Source organism: Diorhabda sublineata, chromosome X (assembly GCF_026230105.1).
Source record: "Diorhabda sublineata isolate icDioSubl1.1 chromosome X, icDioSubl1.1, whole genome shotgun sequence".
NCBI lineage: Eukaryota > Metazoa > Arthropoda > Insecta > Coleoptera > Chrysomelidae > Diorhabda > Diorhabda sublineata.
The window spans coordinates 7956931-7970912 of record NC_079485.1 but is presented as its reverse complement, the minus strand read 5'-3'; the positions used below and the strand labels follow the sequence as shown (position 1 = coordinate 7970912).

Here is a 13982-nt window from a genome sequence, read left to right as displayed (position 1 = left end):
TTTTTTTAATTTTAACTCCTCTGGGATTCCTTTTCGGTTTTGCTACGTATGGTGCCTACAAGCGTAATGCCAAAATTTTGGTACAAGTCTTCTGATGTAAAACAGATGTAAAAAAGCTGTCAGTGGTCAAGTTGCCTCCTGTATTTTTTAGTGGTTCTACTAATCTTTTCACAATCGCTGCTGGACCTCTTGATGCGGGTGTGGTGTCTTCAGATTTTCCAGCATATCGCAAAACAATCTGCCAACATTCTAATGAGAATTCCATATTTGTCTCTTTCATGAAGACTTTGAACGAGCGTCATCCTAGAAAAAGTGACAGCATCTCATCTACCTATAACAAAATTTGCTCCCGAAACAATATAATCGAAAAGCAATGCGTTTAACGTTTCGAAAACATTACGAATTGGGAAAAATCGTTTACTGGACATTGTACTAAAATAGACAGACCTTCCAAACTTACTCAACCAAAGATCGTGATAATCCATTTTGGTATCATCATTAGTACCTACCCATCAGAATCAAAATTCCAATAAAAGCGTACTTCTCGGTAGTAGTCGTGAGAGGAATGTTTTGTCGAATTGCCTCTTCGTTAGTGTGCATGACGATAACACTTATAATTTCGTTCGTATAAAACTTTTGAAATGATTCTAATATAGTTTGTACTTTTCCGTTTCGTCGCAAACTTGATTTTTCAAGCAATATATTTTCTAGAGAACGACCTGAAATTCGAGGTACATATTGTATATATACCCTACCATTTTTCGCAACAAATCGTGTCTTGTTAGAGTTGTCTGACGATAAATCTAGAGTCGCTTCTTCTTCACTAGACATCGCTTCACCTACTTCACTAACATGATCTTTCTGATCACTATCACTTGAGGATTCGTCGCATTCCGTAACTTCAATTTCCGAAATATTTTCCACTTCTTCTTCAAGTTCGCTCTGAGAGAGATATCGACTCATAATTGCACTTGTTTAAAGAATTGTATAAAAAACAAACTATTATTTGCAAATTTGCTACCCAAAAATGAGTCACCAAACGCACACAGGAGGATTTCAAGTTGAAAACTGAACTAAACTTACAAAAACAAAAGAATCAGCTGACGACTTTGCGAGGGAGCGTGCTGGACCAAGGCATGGCACTTCTTAGCCAACCGATTTTGAGTTTAATTAAAAAAATATGACGTTGTACTACGCAGTTAATGTTCACGTGGTACAAACAGACTTAGAAACAATGCAGAATTTTTTCGAATTTTTCTTGAAATTTAAATAAGATATAAAAAAAATGTCTCAAGGTGGCAAAGTGTCAAACCTTGCTCGTTCTAGGGTTAATACATCGAAATGATCTTAAGGTTTTTTTTTGATGATTGTATTATGTCACATCAATTGTTTTTCGTTTGTTATATAAATCATATAATTCCTACGTATAGATTTATGATATTTTTTCGTAGGCTACGTTTTTTGTTCTCTTGGTTTTTCCCACTTTTTATAATTACCTTGACACATTTTATATATTCTAAAACAGTTCAGCACAATTAATTTCGGGAAGTAGGTATAATAAAACATCTTTTTAGCTCTATAAATCTATTCAATGTATTCCAAGTTAAATAAACAATTGAAAAAAATATATCTCTAATATTAAAAATAATAATTTAGAAACAATCTTAGATATCTTTGTCGTGAATAAAAAACCATAGAAGGGGTAGACCTAACAAATTAATAAACTAACCATTGGTCCTTGGATGTCAATAAAAGCATGATTTTATAATTGGTTTATGGTAAGTCTACACCTGTCGCAAGGTTTCATGTATGTGAGGCTTAACATCCATATTTATCTATACATAAATCTACTAAGCTTCATTATTTTTAGTCAACATTGGAATAACAAGTCAATAGACTAGGGGTTCAAATAAATTATCTACTCTAAATAGTTTTTCCGAAAATAAAAATCTAAGCTCGATTTTCATCTGATCGGTACACATGTCTTCGGTTTGTTTATATTCCATAAATGCTTTGGTAATAATCCTTTTTCAATATTAGACAAACTACGTATAATTATTGAGATAATCAATATTAGCTTTAAAATTGAGTTACATTATTTGCGTATATTAAAAATAACCGTGTTGTTGTTATGTTAGAAATATTACAACTACAAATATTACACGCAAGAACATAAATTTTGAGACACAAAGAAATATGGCAACACAAGATACGGGCATTTCTTCTAATTATAATATTTTTATTAAAGTTCATAAAAATAAATGGATTACGACAATCATATTTTTGATAGATTAGCTTGTATTGGCAAAACTTTATAAATAACAACAAATCCTTTATGCCAAATTAAAAGTCATCATTCATGGTTTGATCTTTCTCATTATTTTATTCATTCTTATTGTTTTTTACTTTGTCATATCCTATTTCAATTCTTGTATATCTATCTTTCTAAATAAACTATTTATACTACCACTACACCAACAGTCCCGCTTGCACTATTAACTTCATCTACTCATTTATACTAAATTTTACCACCAATGAATTTCCTCCCGTGAAAAACAATTCCAGTCGGCGAAAATTTCACATTTATTCCTTCACTTATAAACTATGGAGTGGCTGTAAGGAATAGAACCTTTATTTAAACTGCTCTTCCATTTAACAATCTCTATACTTTTAAACAAATCCAAAAATATTTATTTCATGATGCCTCACATACTTTCTGTCACAATCATAACAGTTAATTTCATAAATACCACACTTTCCAAATCTTGTACTTTAACCTTTTAGTATTTTAGGCAGACTAAGGGGTCCGTTAATGTCTAGCTAAAAGAGCACGTAGCCTACTCAAAATCTGGACCGACCGACAATTAGGTTATTTCGGAGCACGGTGCCAGTCATGATCATGAAATAGAAATGAATAATGTAAAATTGTGGTGAAATATATCTAGCAATCAATTTTTGGATGCATTTGAAAGCATTAAGATTGTTAAATATGATAACAGTATCAATATAGACAAACGGCCTCTTTCCTACAGCCCACTTCCTAGTTTATTTGTGAAATTTCTCGGTTTCAAGAAAAGGTTTCACTCTCTGAAGACAAAACATGGTTATCGAAAGTATACTGGTAGTGTGAACACTGTGTTCAGTATGAATATCACCAATGGTTTATAAAAATCCAATTATCTTTTCTTGTTGTTTTGAATTTGGGTATTCTTATTCCTCAGGCACAGCTTGCCGCTTTATTTTCTTCTTTTTCGTTTACATCTAGGCTAAGTTCAGGATAGATTGCCATAGGAGAGAGTAGGCCATAGTACGGACTTTTCAACCTCGTTTGTTAGTAGAAGGTGTTGGCGCGTGGTGGTAAGGTGAGTAATCAAATTTTGTGTGATTCCACAACGAGAAAAATATTTTATGTGAAGTATTCTCAAAATTTAGAAGAAATTACTCTTTTTAGGGGGAAGATAGTCATAGTTTCCCTCTAAATAAATATTGGATTTTTGGAACTGTAAGCTCATTAATATATGATTTTACTTGCAGATGCCAAACAAGTATATAAACAAATCTGTGCGAACACGTGGTACGTGGTCACAGGCAATCATCTGTATCGAATCGAAAGCCTCTATCGAATTTAATATACCTCATAAAAACTTAGATCATAATAAAAACCGGAAGTTCTCAAAAGGGAAGCATGGGCCCCAGCAGCGTCTTTGGAAGAGATAATGAAGATATACCTGTTCTGTCTATACAAAAAGGTATTTCTCCATTAACCAGATGCGACATGAGGACCAACGCTTATCAATTCGCAGAACAGCTAAGAATTAAATACAAGTTTAATAATGGAATTCGAAAAACGGTTTATGATTGGCTTATTTTGTTATCATGCCTACATCCAGAATTTAGTATTCGTAAATCAGAAGGTGTCTCCATAGCTAGAGAAACGGCTATGAATGAAAGGAAGTGGGGGACTATTTTGATTTATTTGAAACGGCTATGGCACAAAATTCTTTATTTGATAAACCCGAAAGCGTATTTAATATCGATGAAATGGGTTTCTAACTCAACAGTAGACCAGGCTAAGTGCTTGCCAAAAAGGGTTCCAAAGCTGTGTCGACGGTATGATCCACCGAAAAATCCACAGTCAATTTGGTAGTTTGCTGCAATGCTGGGGTAACGTTTTACCGCCTGCGGTTGTAATGAAGTGAAAAAATAAAAAAACAAAAGAGAGGGAGGATGGCCTGCTACCAGGACCCATCATGGCAAAAAATATTGCGGTTTTCTTCGGAGGACGTGTGAACATTTCATACCTATAAAACCTCAAGGAAAAGTTCTATTAGTGCTCGACGGGCATGCTTCTCATTCAGTAAATTCAGTCGAAATGTTGGAGTTTGTAGAATATAATGACATCATCATTATGCTTGCCCATCATATTATACATTATCTTCAGCCTTTGAAACGAAACTTTCTTGAATCGTTAAAAGCACATTTTTAGAGAGAAAAGCCCAAGAGAAAGAAAAAAGGTAGAACACATAAAAACTGCAAAGAAAGGACAATGAGGAGACGAAAAATGGAGATTTCAAAAAAGGTCGAAAGGGGAACCGATTATTTTGGTAAATATTTGAGCTTCGGGGATGGAGATGGAGGATACAGAGAAAAAGGAAGGTAAGCTGAATTAAATGCATACACTATAACATGTGGTTACACGAAGACTGCACGACTACAGTAACTTCTATCAAAAGTGTAGAAAACTGGACAAAAAAGCAGAAAAACACTCTAGCATCGAGAATACCTAATTAGTTTTATTATTCCAATCATTACCCGCGAAAGGTCAGGGAGAGATTGGCCATGCCGAACATTTTAAATTTTTTTTCCAAGTTAATATTTTGTTTTTGATTAGAATTGAAGAAAATATGTTATACTAGTATCTACTATTATATCTTCACTTTAGCAATAAATATTCTACAGGAAAAAAATCTGTACGTTAGAAAAAAGATGGCTATCAATCTTGGACTTACCCTATGTATAAGTTAATTATATGCCACTTCTTATAATTTTTTTGTCCATTTAATGTCTAGCGTTTGTACACTTTTTATTTGCAGGTTATTTCTTTTTATTTATTCGATTTAATTTTTTTGTTTGTATGAAGTGAAATTTTTCTTAAAATAAATATTCAACCTTTTTAGTGAACAATAATCCACTACAAGTTTTTTTAGACTTCTTTATGCGTAGTTTGTATACTTGAAAATATCTTGGAGTACAAAATTCATCAGATATTTTTATTCACATAACAAGGGCATCCTATTTTGAATTGTACTTAGAATAACAAGAATGGCAGTCGGCTATATCTTGTTAGTTTCCTCTTATTGAAAACGATGACACTTTCCTTATAAACTAAATTGTTCGGTGCCGAATATTCTTAATCTTATTCTCTCTGGAGAGTAATTTGAACAAATTTGTTTTGTATCCCCAAAATGTGAATTACACTGATATTAGTGAATTTTTTGAGGTACCGAATATTCCTTCCTGAATAAATACAATTTATTTAGGATGACCTTGCGAGGAACAAAACATTCCCTTGTATAATATAAATCATTTCATAACAAGTACTATTGAAATCAATATAGCGTGAGCTCTAACCACTGATTAAAAATTGCAGCTGTAAGTTCAAAATGTACTCGTAGAAATATTTTTGGATTTGAGCATTTTTTCAGCTACAAGATGCTTTTGTTGAATTTCAATGGATGATTTTATTAAATAATATAAATATTTTTTCTATTTATATCTATAAAATTTTTTGTATTATTGAATGAATATTTTTATAATTATATAATAAATTTAATTGGAGAACGTGACAACTTCAAGTATTTTTATTTTGAAGGTGTTCACGCATGTATTATTTATATTGACGAACTGTACAAAAGACAATTTGAGGTTATAACAATATAATAATATTTATCTTATGACGGATCACTGTAAAACGTTTGTATTAATTATTTTAATAAATTCCTCTATATCATGTTCATGTGGATATTTAGGGTATTTGTTGGTTCAATAACGAAAATGTATATTTTTATCTCAACTCAACTCATTTAAAAATATACCTGACTCACTTTTTGTTAATTCCCGATATATATTAATATGATTGCATTCTGAACGTACAGTTACAATTAAACTCATCACGTATGAGTCACTTTATATATTTTTGTTACAAAATGATGGCAACTAAATGAGAATATGATGGAATCTGCATAGTTAGTACCTCTAAAAATGGCTATTATACAGTCACGTTCGGTTATTCAGTGGATTTGTACATTTTAATGAGACGATAACAAAAAATCCTTTCCTATTTCTTCACAAAAAAGTTATTCTCCCTGATTTTGAAAAACATATCAGTATTTCCTGTGTATGCCCAGCATATATTTATAAGAGAATTTTATCTGTGACTTCATACCTTTTTCATTTATATTTAAATTTAATTTGAAATTGGATTAATTATATATGTACACTTCCAACAGAATGGTTATAAGAGGTAATACATTTCAAAAATATTTCTCAAATCAATCATTAGTAACATAGCAATAGATGCATATTAGTTGAACACCTCCAAGTTCAAGATATTACGCGATATCTGGGACAAATGGAGTGAAAAGTCATCGATTGGTGTACAATATTTTTTTATACTTGGACCAAAAATCGATCATTCCTTCTAATAATTCATTACTATTGTACTGAACAGGGAGAAGAGGTATCTACATATATAAATAATCTAATTACCACGAGGATACAAGTGTGTGTGAATAGTTAAAATTACAAGCCTTACTTCATATTTTGTTACTCATTTTTTTCATTATTTTCGTCTTATTCCGTTTTCTATCTATCTGTTACTTATCGGATATTTCTATTCTATGTTATATAGTCACTTTTTTGTTTTGTTAACATTCGATTTTTCCATTTCGATTAATTATTTACTTCATAAGAGTTTAAAATACCGTCGAAAAGTTTCCTAATGCGCCGGCTTTTTATAATTATATAATATATAATTCCCGCGTGTTATTTTCTTTCTCCTTACAATCAGCATTTTTGTTTTCTTTCGATGATATTTTATGGTTGGGCTCAAATTACTATCATAATTCCATTTCTAAAGGAAGAGGCAAATTTTGATTAATTTCTACAAACCCTGATAAACAGGTTAATCATTTTTTAATCATAATAAATTTTGCTCCTCAGGGCTTACCCTATATTATATACCTTTTTATTTGTATCAACAATAATTATAGATGATTTAGTCACAGATTAATTCTAACTGTGATTTTTGTACTTATATATGTTGGGTTTTCATATCTAGGTCGTCCCATAGCCTATAGCTACACGTGTTTATGCATTTCGCTTACTGTAACTTCAATATTTTGCTGAAATTACATTTGAATACTCTTGGATTTAATATTGTCCTATATAAGTTTATCGAAAAACAAATTTAAAATAAACAAGAAATTCGAGAATAACTGCCGACATATTCCGTTTGTCATTTAATAATCAGTAATCAGGAAATTAACCTATGTTGCAGCAAATACTGGAACTTTTCTAAAAAAACAACATTGAAATAATGATAAACTTTATTATTGTATTTAATCCCAATAAAACAACTTTTAAATGAAATTGTCATATCTGTGCATGATCATATAATTGTTTAATGAGGTAAGGAGATCAAGATATGTATATATATATATATATATATATATATATATATATATATATATATATATATACAAATACAAATACAAAATAGAAATAAAATAGACCCTATGCCAAATCTTGTTAAATCTTCCGAACCGAACGTAACCATATCGATTTAAAATATTTACGGCCATTTAATTCACAGGTATCACTAACATGGCTTACCTCTTACATTTTATGTCGATAACGATTACCACTGATTGGGGTTAGATAAGGTTTAAGCATGGGAGTCGGTATCACTAGAAGTTGTAACTGCGAGTAGAGGTACCCCAGCATCATCAGAGTTCTCTGGTATTCGAGAATTTGACACGTATGTGATTTTGTTAGCCATTTCTCTTCTGACGTTAGGAGGAAGGGGCGTTGAAGGAATTTTTGCAGATTTATTTTCCATAGCCGGCCCAGGCTGAGTTGTTACTTTTGGAATGCGTTCTCTTTTCAGCCAATATGTCGTCATTATACCTTTACCCTGAAATTAAGAAAAAGAGAAAACTGCAGACTATTCGTTGTCACGACATCATCCATCGTTTGGAAATAGATGCCTGAATGTAAGAATTTGATTATTGGAAAATAAAGAAAAAAAGCACCAGAGCCATATCACGGGAAAACAGTGTTTGTTTGATAAGTTTCAATAAATTTTTTGGTATATTGTTATATTATTTTTTCATCATGGTTTGTAACATTTACATCGAATGTTTCAGCCTACCAAAGAATTCTAAAGATTGTAGAATGCGGTATAAATCAAAATTATCCCATGGAATAAGCTATATAAATATAATTAAGAAGATTAGATTTCTATTTATTTATATCGAATCATATTTTCCTTTATTACATTTCTTCTATTTTTAGCGGCTACGAGTTTGCTTTACGTAACTTTCAGTAGTCGATTTCTTGTTTATAAAATAATTTAGTAGGCCAGATTCTACTAACTTTGTCATACAACTTGCGATTTCATGTCATATCATAAATCTTCAATAGAACGTCGGTTCTATATGAAATATTGTCACAAGAACAAAATACAGTTCATTCACCGCAAACTGCTATTTGGACTCTCAATGGGGAAGAATCGGGAGTTTCCCCCCCACTCAGTGGTTCGCTCTCTACATGGAGTTGCCTCCCGATGTTATATGTATACGAAACGATGTAATATCGAAGGGATATCAGCAAAAAATCCAATTTTATTGCTAACTATGAATTTTAAAAATATCAGCTGCAAAACCAAAAACTATCCCCTATAAGAATATTGATATATTAATAATTGGCCGATTTCTTGAAAGTTTTTCGAATAAAAAATGTGAACAACAGTACATTAAAGTGTACCAATATAGAAATATATGAAAAATATACGCTTTCTACATGGTTCATGTCAAATAAAAACAGGAAAGTTTGAAGTAGTGAGTTGGAGCCATCCAAAAAATTATAACAAATATTCGACTATTTCAATATTATCTTTGGCCTCTGCGACATTATTAATGTTAGTAGACGGTGCTACAAAAGTATTGATTCAAATTATAAAATGTTTCCTCGTTTGCATTTCAAATGAGGTGATTATTGTGAAGTACTTAAACACATTATTAGACTTTTCAAGATTCAAGAAATGGTTATTATTTCATTCTAGCCGGAGTTCTGTCAATAACCTACTTGAACAAAAGATTTTTATTGACTCTTGTATGACATCTATCATTCGATTGCAGTGTTTTATCCAGACAACGGACTTTACTTTGGATGGTTTTACCTAACCTATTTCTAATATCGAATGAGACAAATGGAAATTAGTCCTATTGGAATAAACTACTGTGTTCTAAAGAGAAAAGCAATTCGAGCAAAAAAATTTTTCCAGTACAATAAATAATTCAATCGATCCAGCTCTAAGAATAAAATCATCAAAGTTTTGAAATATTAATTTATTAAAAAATTCAATACAAATAGAAAACTCAACCTTATTTAAGTTACGACTTCATACTGAAAATCATTATTGCAACACTCTGTTTATAGTTTAGTATATATAGTAATGTTTATAGCTCAAATTTTAATTTTGAAACATGCTTTAGTACGATAACAACGTCAGCGTTTGTTTAATCTCAACACTCTCTAAATTTCAACAATCTCTAAAATTTTTGATGGTTGATTTCCAAAGGGTATGTGAAGTTTTATAGGAACTTTGAGGTATTTCATGGCGACTATTTTTTCTTGTAGATATGTGAACGAATTACAAACCACAAATGGATCTGTGGTGACTAATGGTAGCATAGCAAGTGCTGAGAAATGGGTCAGTTGATGACTGCTATGCGAGATGATCTGAGATGATAATCTGTTTTGAGCAGCGCCGTTCTCAGAGGAAATATGTGAAAGTGAATTCATGGAAGCCGTTGGAAATAATGCCCTACCATACCGTACAGGATAGGGCAGTAAAATTTCAGCAAGGGCATGCGTCAAATGGTGATAAGAAAATGAGCAACGTTCTAGACGACCAGTTAGGCCGGGAACCGATGAGCCACGTGCCGTTATCGAGTATCTCATGGATAGAGAGACATTTTAGACTTTGGGGAAGGAGAAAGTTTGCAACAAGAGACGATATTGCTACTGCAAGGTACTAACAGGCGACCCGATTTACACATGAGAAGCTGATGGTTTTCAACATCTCCTATATCGATTACAGTGAATTGCGAGGGACTACTTTCAAAATCTATAGGCCCATGTTTGTCATGTCAGCTTTAAGTGCACTATGTTGGCTTTTTTGTACCGTGCAAACAAAAAATAATAATAAAGATGGCATGACTTTTTACTCGTATCGAATAGTCAAATATCAAATTGTATTTCTTACCAATTATTAGAAAAATTGAATTGGAAAATGGCATGTCATAATACTTGAACAACTTTTCTAGGAGTAGAACAAATACTGATTTAGAGACTCTTCTATCGAAATGAATGTACTATCATCTGTGTATGAAAATAACCATATTTTTACTAGGCAAATAGTATTTATGTCGGAACTAGTTGGTTAATAAGAACAGAATATATTTGTAGGCGAATTAATATATAAACCCTTCATATGTCCGACTCCGACTTACAAAATAAGTCAATAAAAAATAGAACTCACCTTTATATCGATAGGACCTCTGCATTCCAATTCAAAAGTTCCAAATGTGTCCAGAATATCCTTAGTGACTTGGCTACAATGTATCTTAAGAGACTCCCCATTGGATTCCATTCGGGATGCTGTATTCACAGTGTCACCAAAAAGACAATAACGCGGCATTTTCAATCCAACAACACCTGCCACACAAGGTCCTGTAACAAAAAAAATAGTTGACTGCTTCCAAGCGAATTACGGGAAATATGATATCAACTTTACGAGGCTAGCATTAACATTTAATAATTTCATGATAAAAATGAATTATATTCTGTAAATTATGATGAATTGATAACAGGATTCATTTGGTTTCTAGTGAACCATGATTCGATTATTGAAACATAAAATATGTATTATTAGTACGAGAAAAAATTGTGTCGCCTTTGGAAACAATTCATATTGAAATCACTGAAACGTTTATCAAACGTATTTTCAATACTATCCACTCCAAATAAATTCTATATTCATTTTTAGATGCGAGATGGAGGTTTGGACTGTTTTTTTTGTAATTTCCCATTTTTCTCACTTCTTTCAAACTGGTTCTTCTTCTTCTTGCTTCTTTTTTATTTATTTCTCTGTTACATCTATTGTCTTCATATTCGCGCATTATTATGATTTAGTTTTTTTTAAATTCATTTTGAATTTCGATGTTTCCGAAGACCAAATATGAAGATCTTAATATTAATGTGAAGAGCTTAAATTTTAACTCTCTCTATCAAACAAATTGTTTCCCGATTTTCATTTGTGTACATATATAAGCATTTTTACAAAAAGAAATTTATGAATCGTATACGACTTTCCATATCTTCTTGCAACCTACTCATTCCTTTGATTTTCCATTAAGATAGAGATAATCCCTTCTTAGTAACAAGATTTAATTAATAAAAGCTAAAGATGACTGTAAAAAATAGAATGAGAGGTTGAAATGAGTGGGTTTCTGAAGAGATCCAAAAAAAGTGTCGACAATAAAAAATAAGGCTGCAAGTAACCAAGTACGGCAAACTAAAATCAGCTTGGAAAAAATGATTTAGTTCTTATTATAATGTATTATAATATAATTTTTTTTGTAACACGTAGGTAGGTTTCGAATGCGTTTTACTTTGTGACGTGATTCTAAATATCTACACTCTAATTTAATAGCTCAAATTCTCTACACAAGTAAACGTAAACGTGAACAACGCTCGCGAAGCCAGCCTGTGGCATATTTAGTTAAGGAATAATTTCTAATCTGATATTTGAAGCCTGTGAGGTTACAGTGCTCTTTTGGTATCATATTTACTGCAATTGAACTTATTTGCACCTTCCTTTAACAACACTAAATATAAGATAATTTGCAAATTGAATATTGTATATTGTATTGTAAATAAATTCGATTACAATAGTGTCAACATTTATTTGTATTAAATGAACTTTTGCTATATTGTATTCAATCAATTAAATTGTTTACATGTACTAAAGATATTTTTATGACATACCTGTATGAATTCCAATTCTTAGTCTCAATGGTTCATTAGGGATATGACGTATTTGGAATTTCCTAACATCGTTTAACAAAGCCAGGGACATTCGTGCAATTTCTCTGGCATGACAATTGCCGTTTCTTTTTGGCAAGCCAGACACAACCATGTAAGCATCTCCAATTGTTTCCACCTGAAACAATAATCAAGCATATCGTTAGATTTCATTATACGTAATAGTATGATATTTCGAATAGAACAAATATATTATTGGACCGTGTATAATTAAAAAATATAAAAGTAACATTTTTTTTCTATGGTTTTGGATTTGTTTGTTTTTTGTGGAAAAGTAATTTGTCAATAAATACCTAAAATTGAACAGCATTTAAATCAACGTTTTCGACTTGGTATAATATTGTGAAAACTTGTTAATATACTTAATGAAGTCTAACATCCAGAAGAAATAAACAAGAATGGAATAATAAAATTGCAATTAACAATTGCTTTGGCCAGCGCATAGCTGAATAAACTCCTGTAACCATCTAAGAATCGACAAAAGGAGGTGGTCGATGTCTGCTCGTTTCAAACAACATTAATTTGGAATCGCAATCCGTCGCCGAAAATGATATTATGCTAATCTGTCTCCTAGTGATGCTATTTTCCGCTTCAGCTCAATTTGCTGCGTTGTAGCGAACGGTATCGCAAAACCAATTGCTTGAAGCATCTATCTTGAACCATATCCGACGCACACGCATGACCTCCATAGGATAAATCAATACCTCTTACTATACAATTCTACTCTTTTCGAAATCACTAACATGGATATGGTAATAATTTTGAATTATTTGATCTTGAGGTATTTTATTAGGCTTAACATAAGTAGATGAACCCGCAATAATAATTGACGTTGATATTGTTATAGTCTGCTATAAATAAGGTCGTAATGTAGCCAAAAAACGGTACTGGATATATTACGATCAATATCTCTAAGTACAATAAATACTTCAATTTTTTGTTGACAATATTTTCAATTTGAGCTGGTGACATTAGTTCTCTCATAATTCTCTGTAGGAGAAGAATTGTTAGAATATGTTCTTAGAATTGTAGTGAATTTGCACAAAAACCATGTTCTCTTAAAAATGAATCCAAACAATCGCCTTAAGTACGTACTAGATTGCCAATTAATTTCAGTTTCGTACATTCTTCTAATTTTGAAGTTGAATATATCGATTTATTGCCAGTTAAATAGAAAGACTATCATTATATTGGAAGTATAATGAATTTAAAAGCCACTAGATTTTATGAAAGGATGGTTTACTAAGCTATTTCTTCAAGCAAATCAAAAAGTGAGGATCACATATAATGTTCATTGATTGAGGGATGATATAATATGAAAATATAATTTTTCAGCTAATATCAATTAAAACCAATAATAATAGAGAGAGAGAGAAATGCTTTATTGTCAAAAAATTGTAACAATTTGTAGACAAAAGCTTGTGAAAACTAAAAAACGAACAAAAAAATAAAAATACGTTGATAAGGTATAACTTGAACGAGAGGTGCTTCCCTTAAACCATAGTACTGCAATTTGTTAATTAAAATATTAAATATGGTAGCTTTTATTGTCAGAGCTTGTGTTGCTCCTAGATTCTCAATTTATTGTAAAA

The 13982-nt window shown here is 31.5% G+C and overlaps 1 protein-coding gene across 3 annotated transcripts in view; it reads right to left on the bottom strand.

Annotated features, from left to right (window-relative positions):
• Positions 1-1567: 1567 nt before the first annotated feature.
• LOC130451393 (atrial natriuretic peptide receptor 1) overlaps positions 1568-13982 on the bottom strand; it is a 110032-nt gene continuing 97617 nt past the window's right edge. For all 3 annotated transcript variants that reach the window (XM_056790378.1, XM_056790379.1, XM_056790380.1), the window contains 3 exons: positions 12334-12508; positions 10826-11016; positions 1568-8194 (listed from right to left, as the gene is read on the bottom strand). In XM_056790378.1, the coding sequence (XP_056646356.1) occupies positions 7946-8194; positions 10826-11016; positions 12334-12508 (615 nt within the window). In that variant the 3' untranslated portion in view covers positions 1568-7945. The remainder of the gene's footprint in view (positions 8195-10825; positions 11017-12333; positions 12509-13982) is intronic.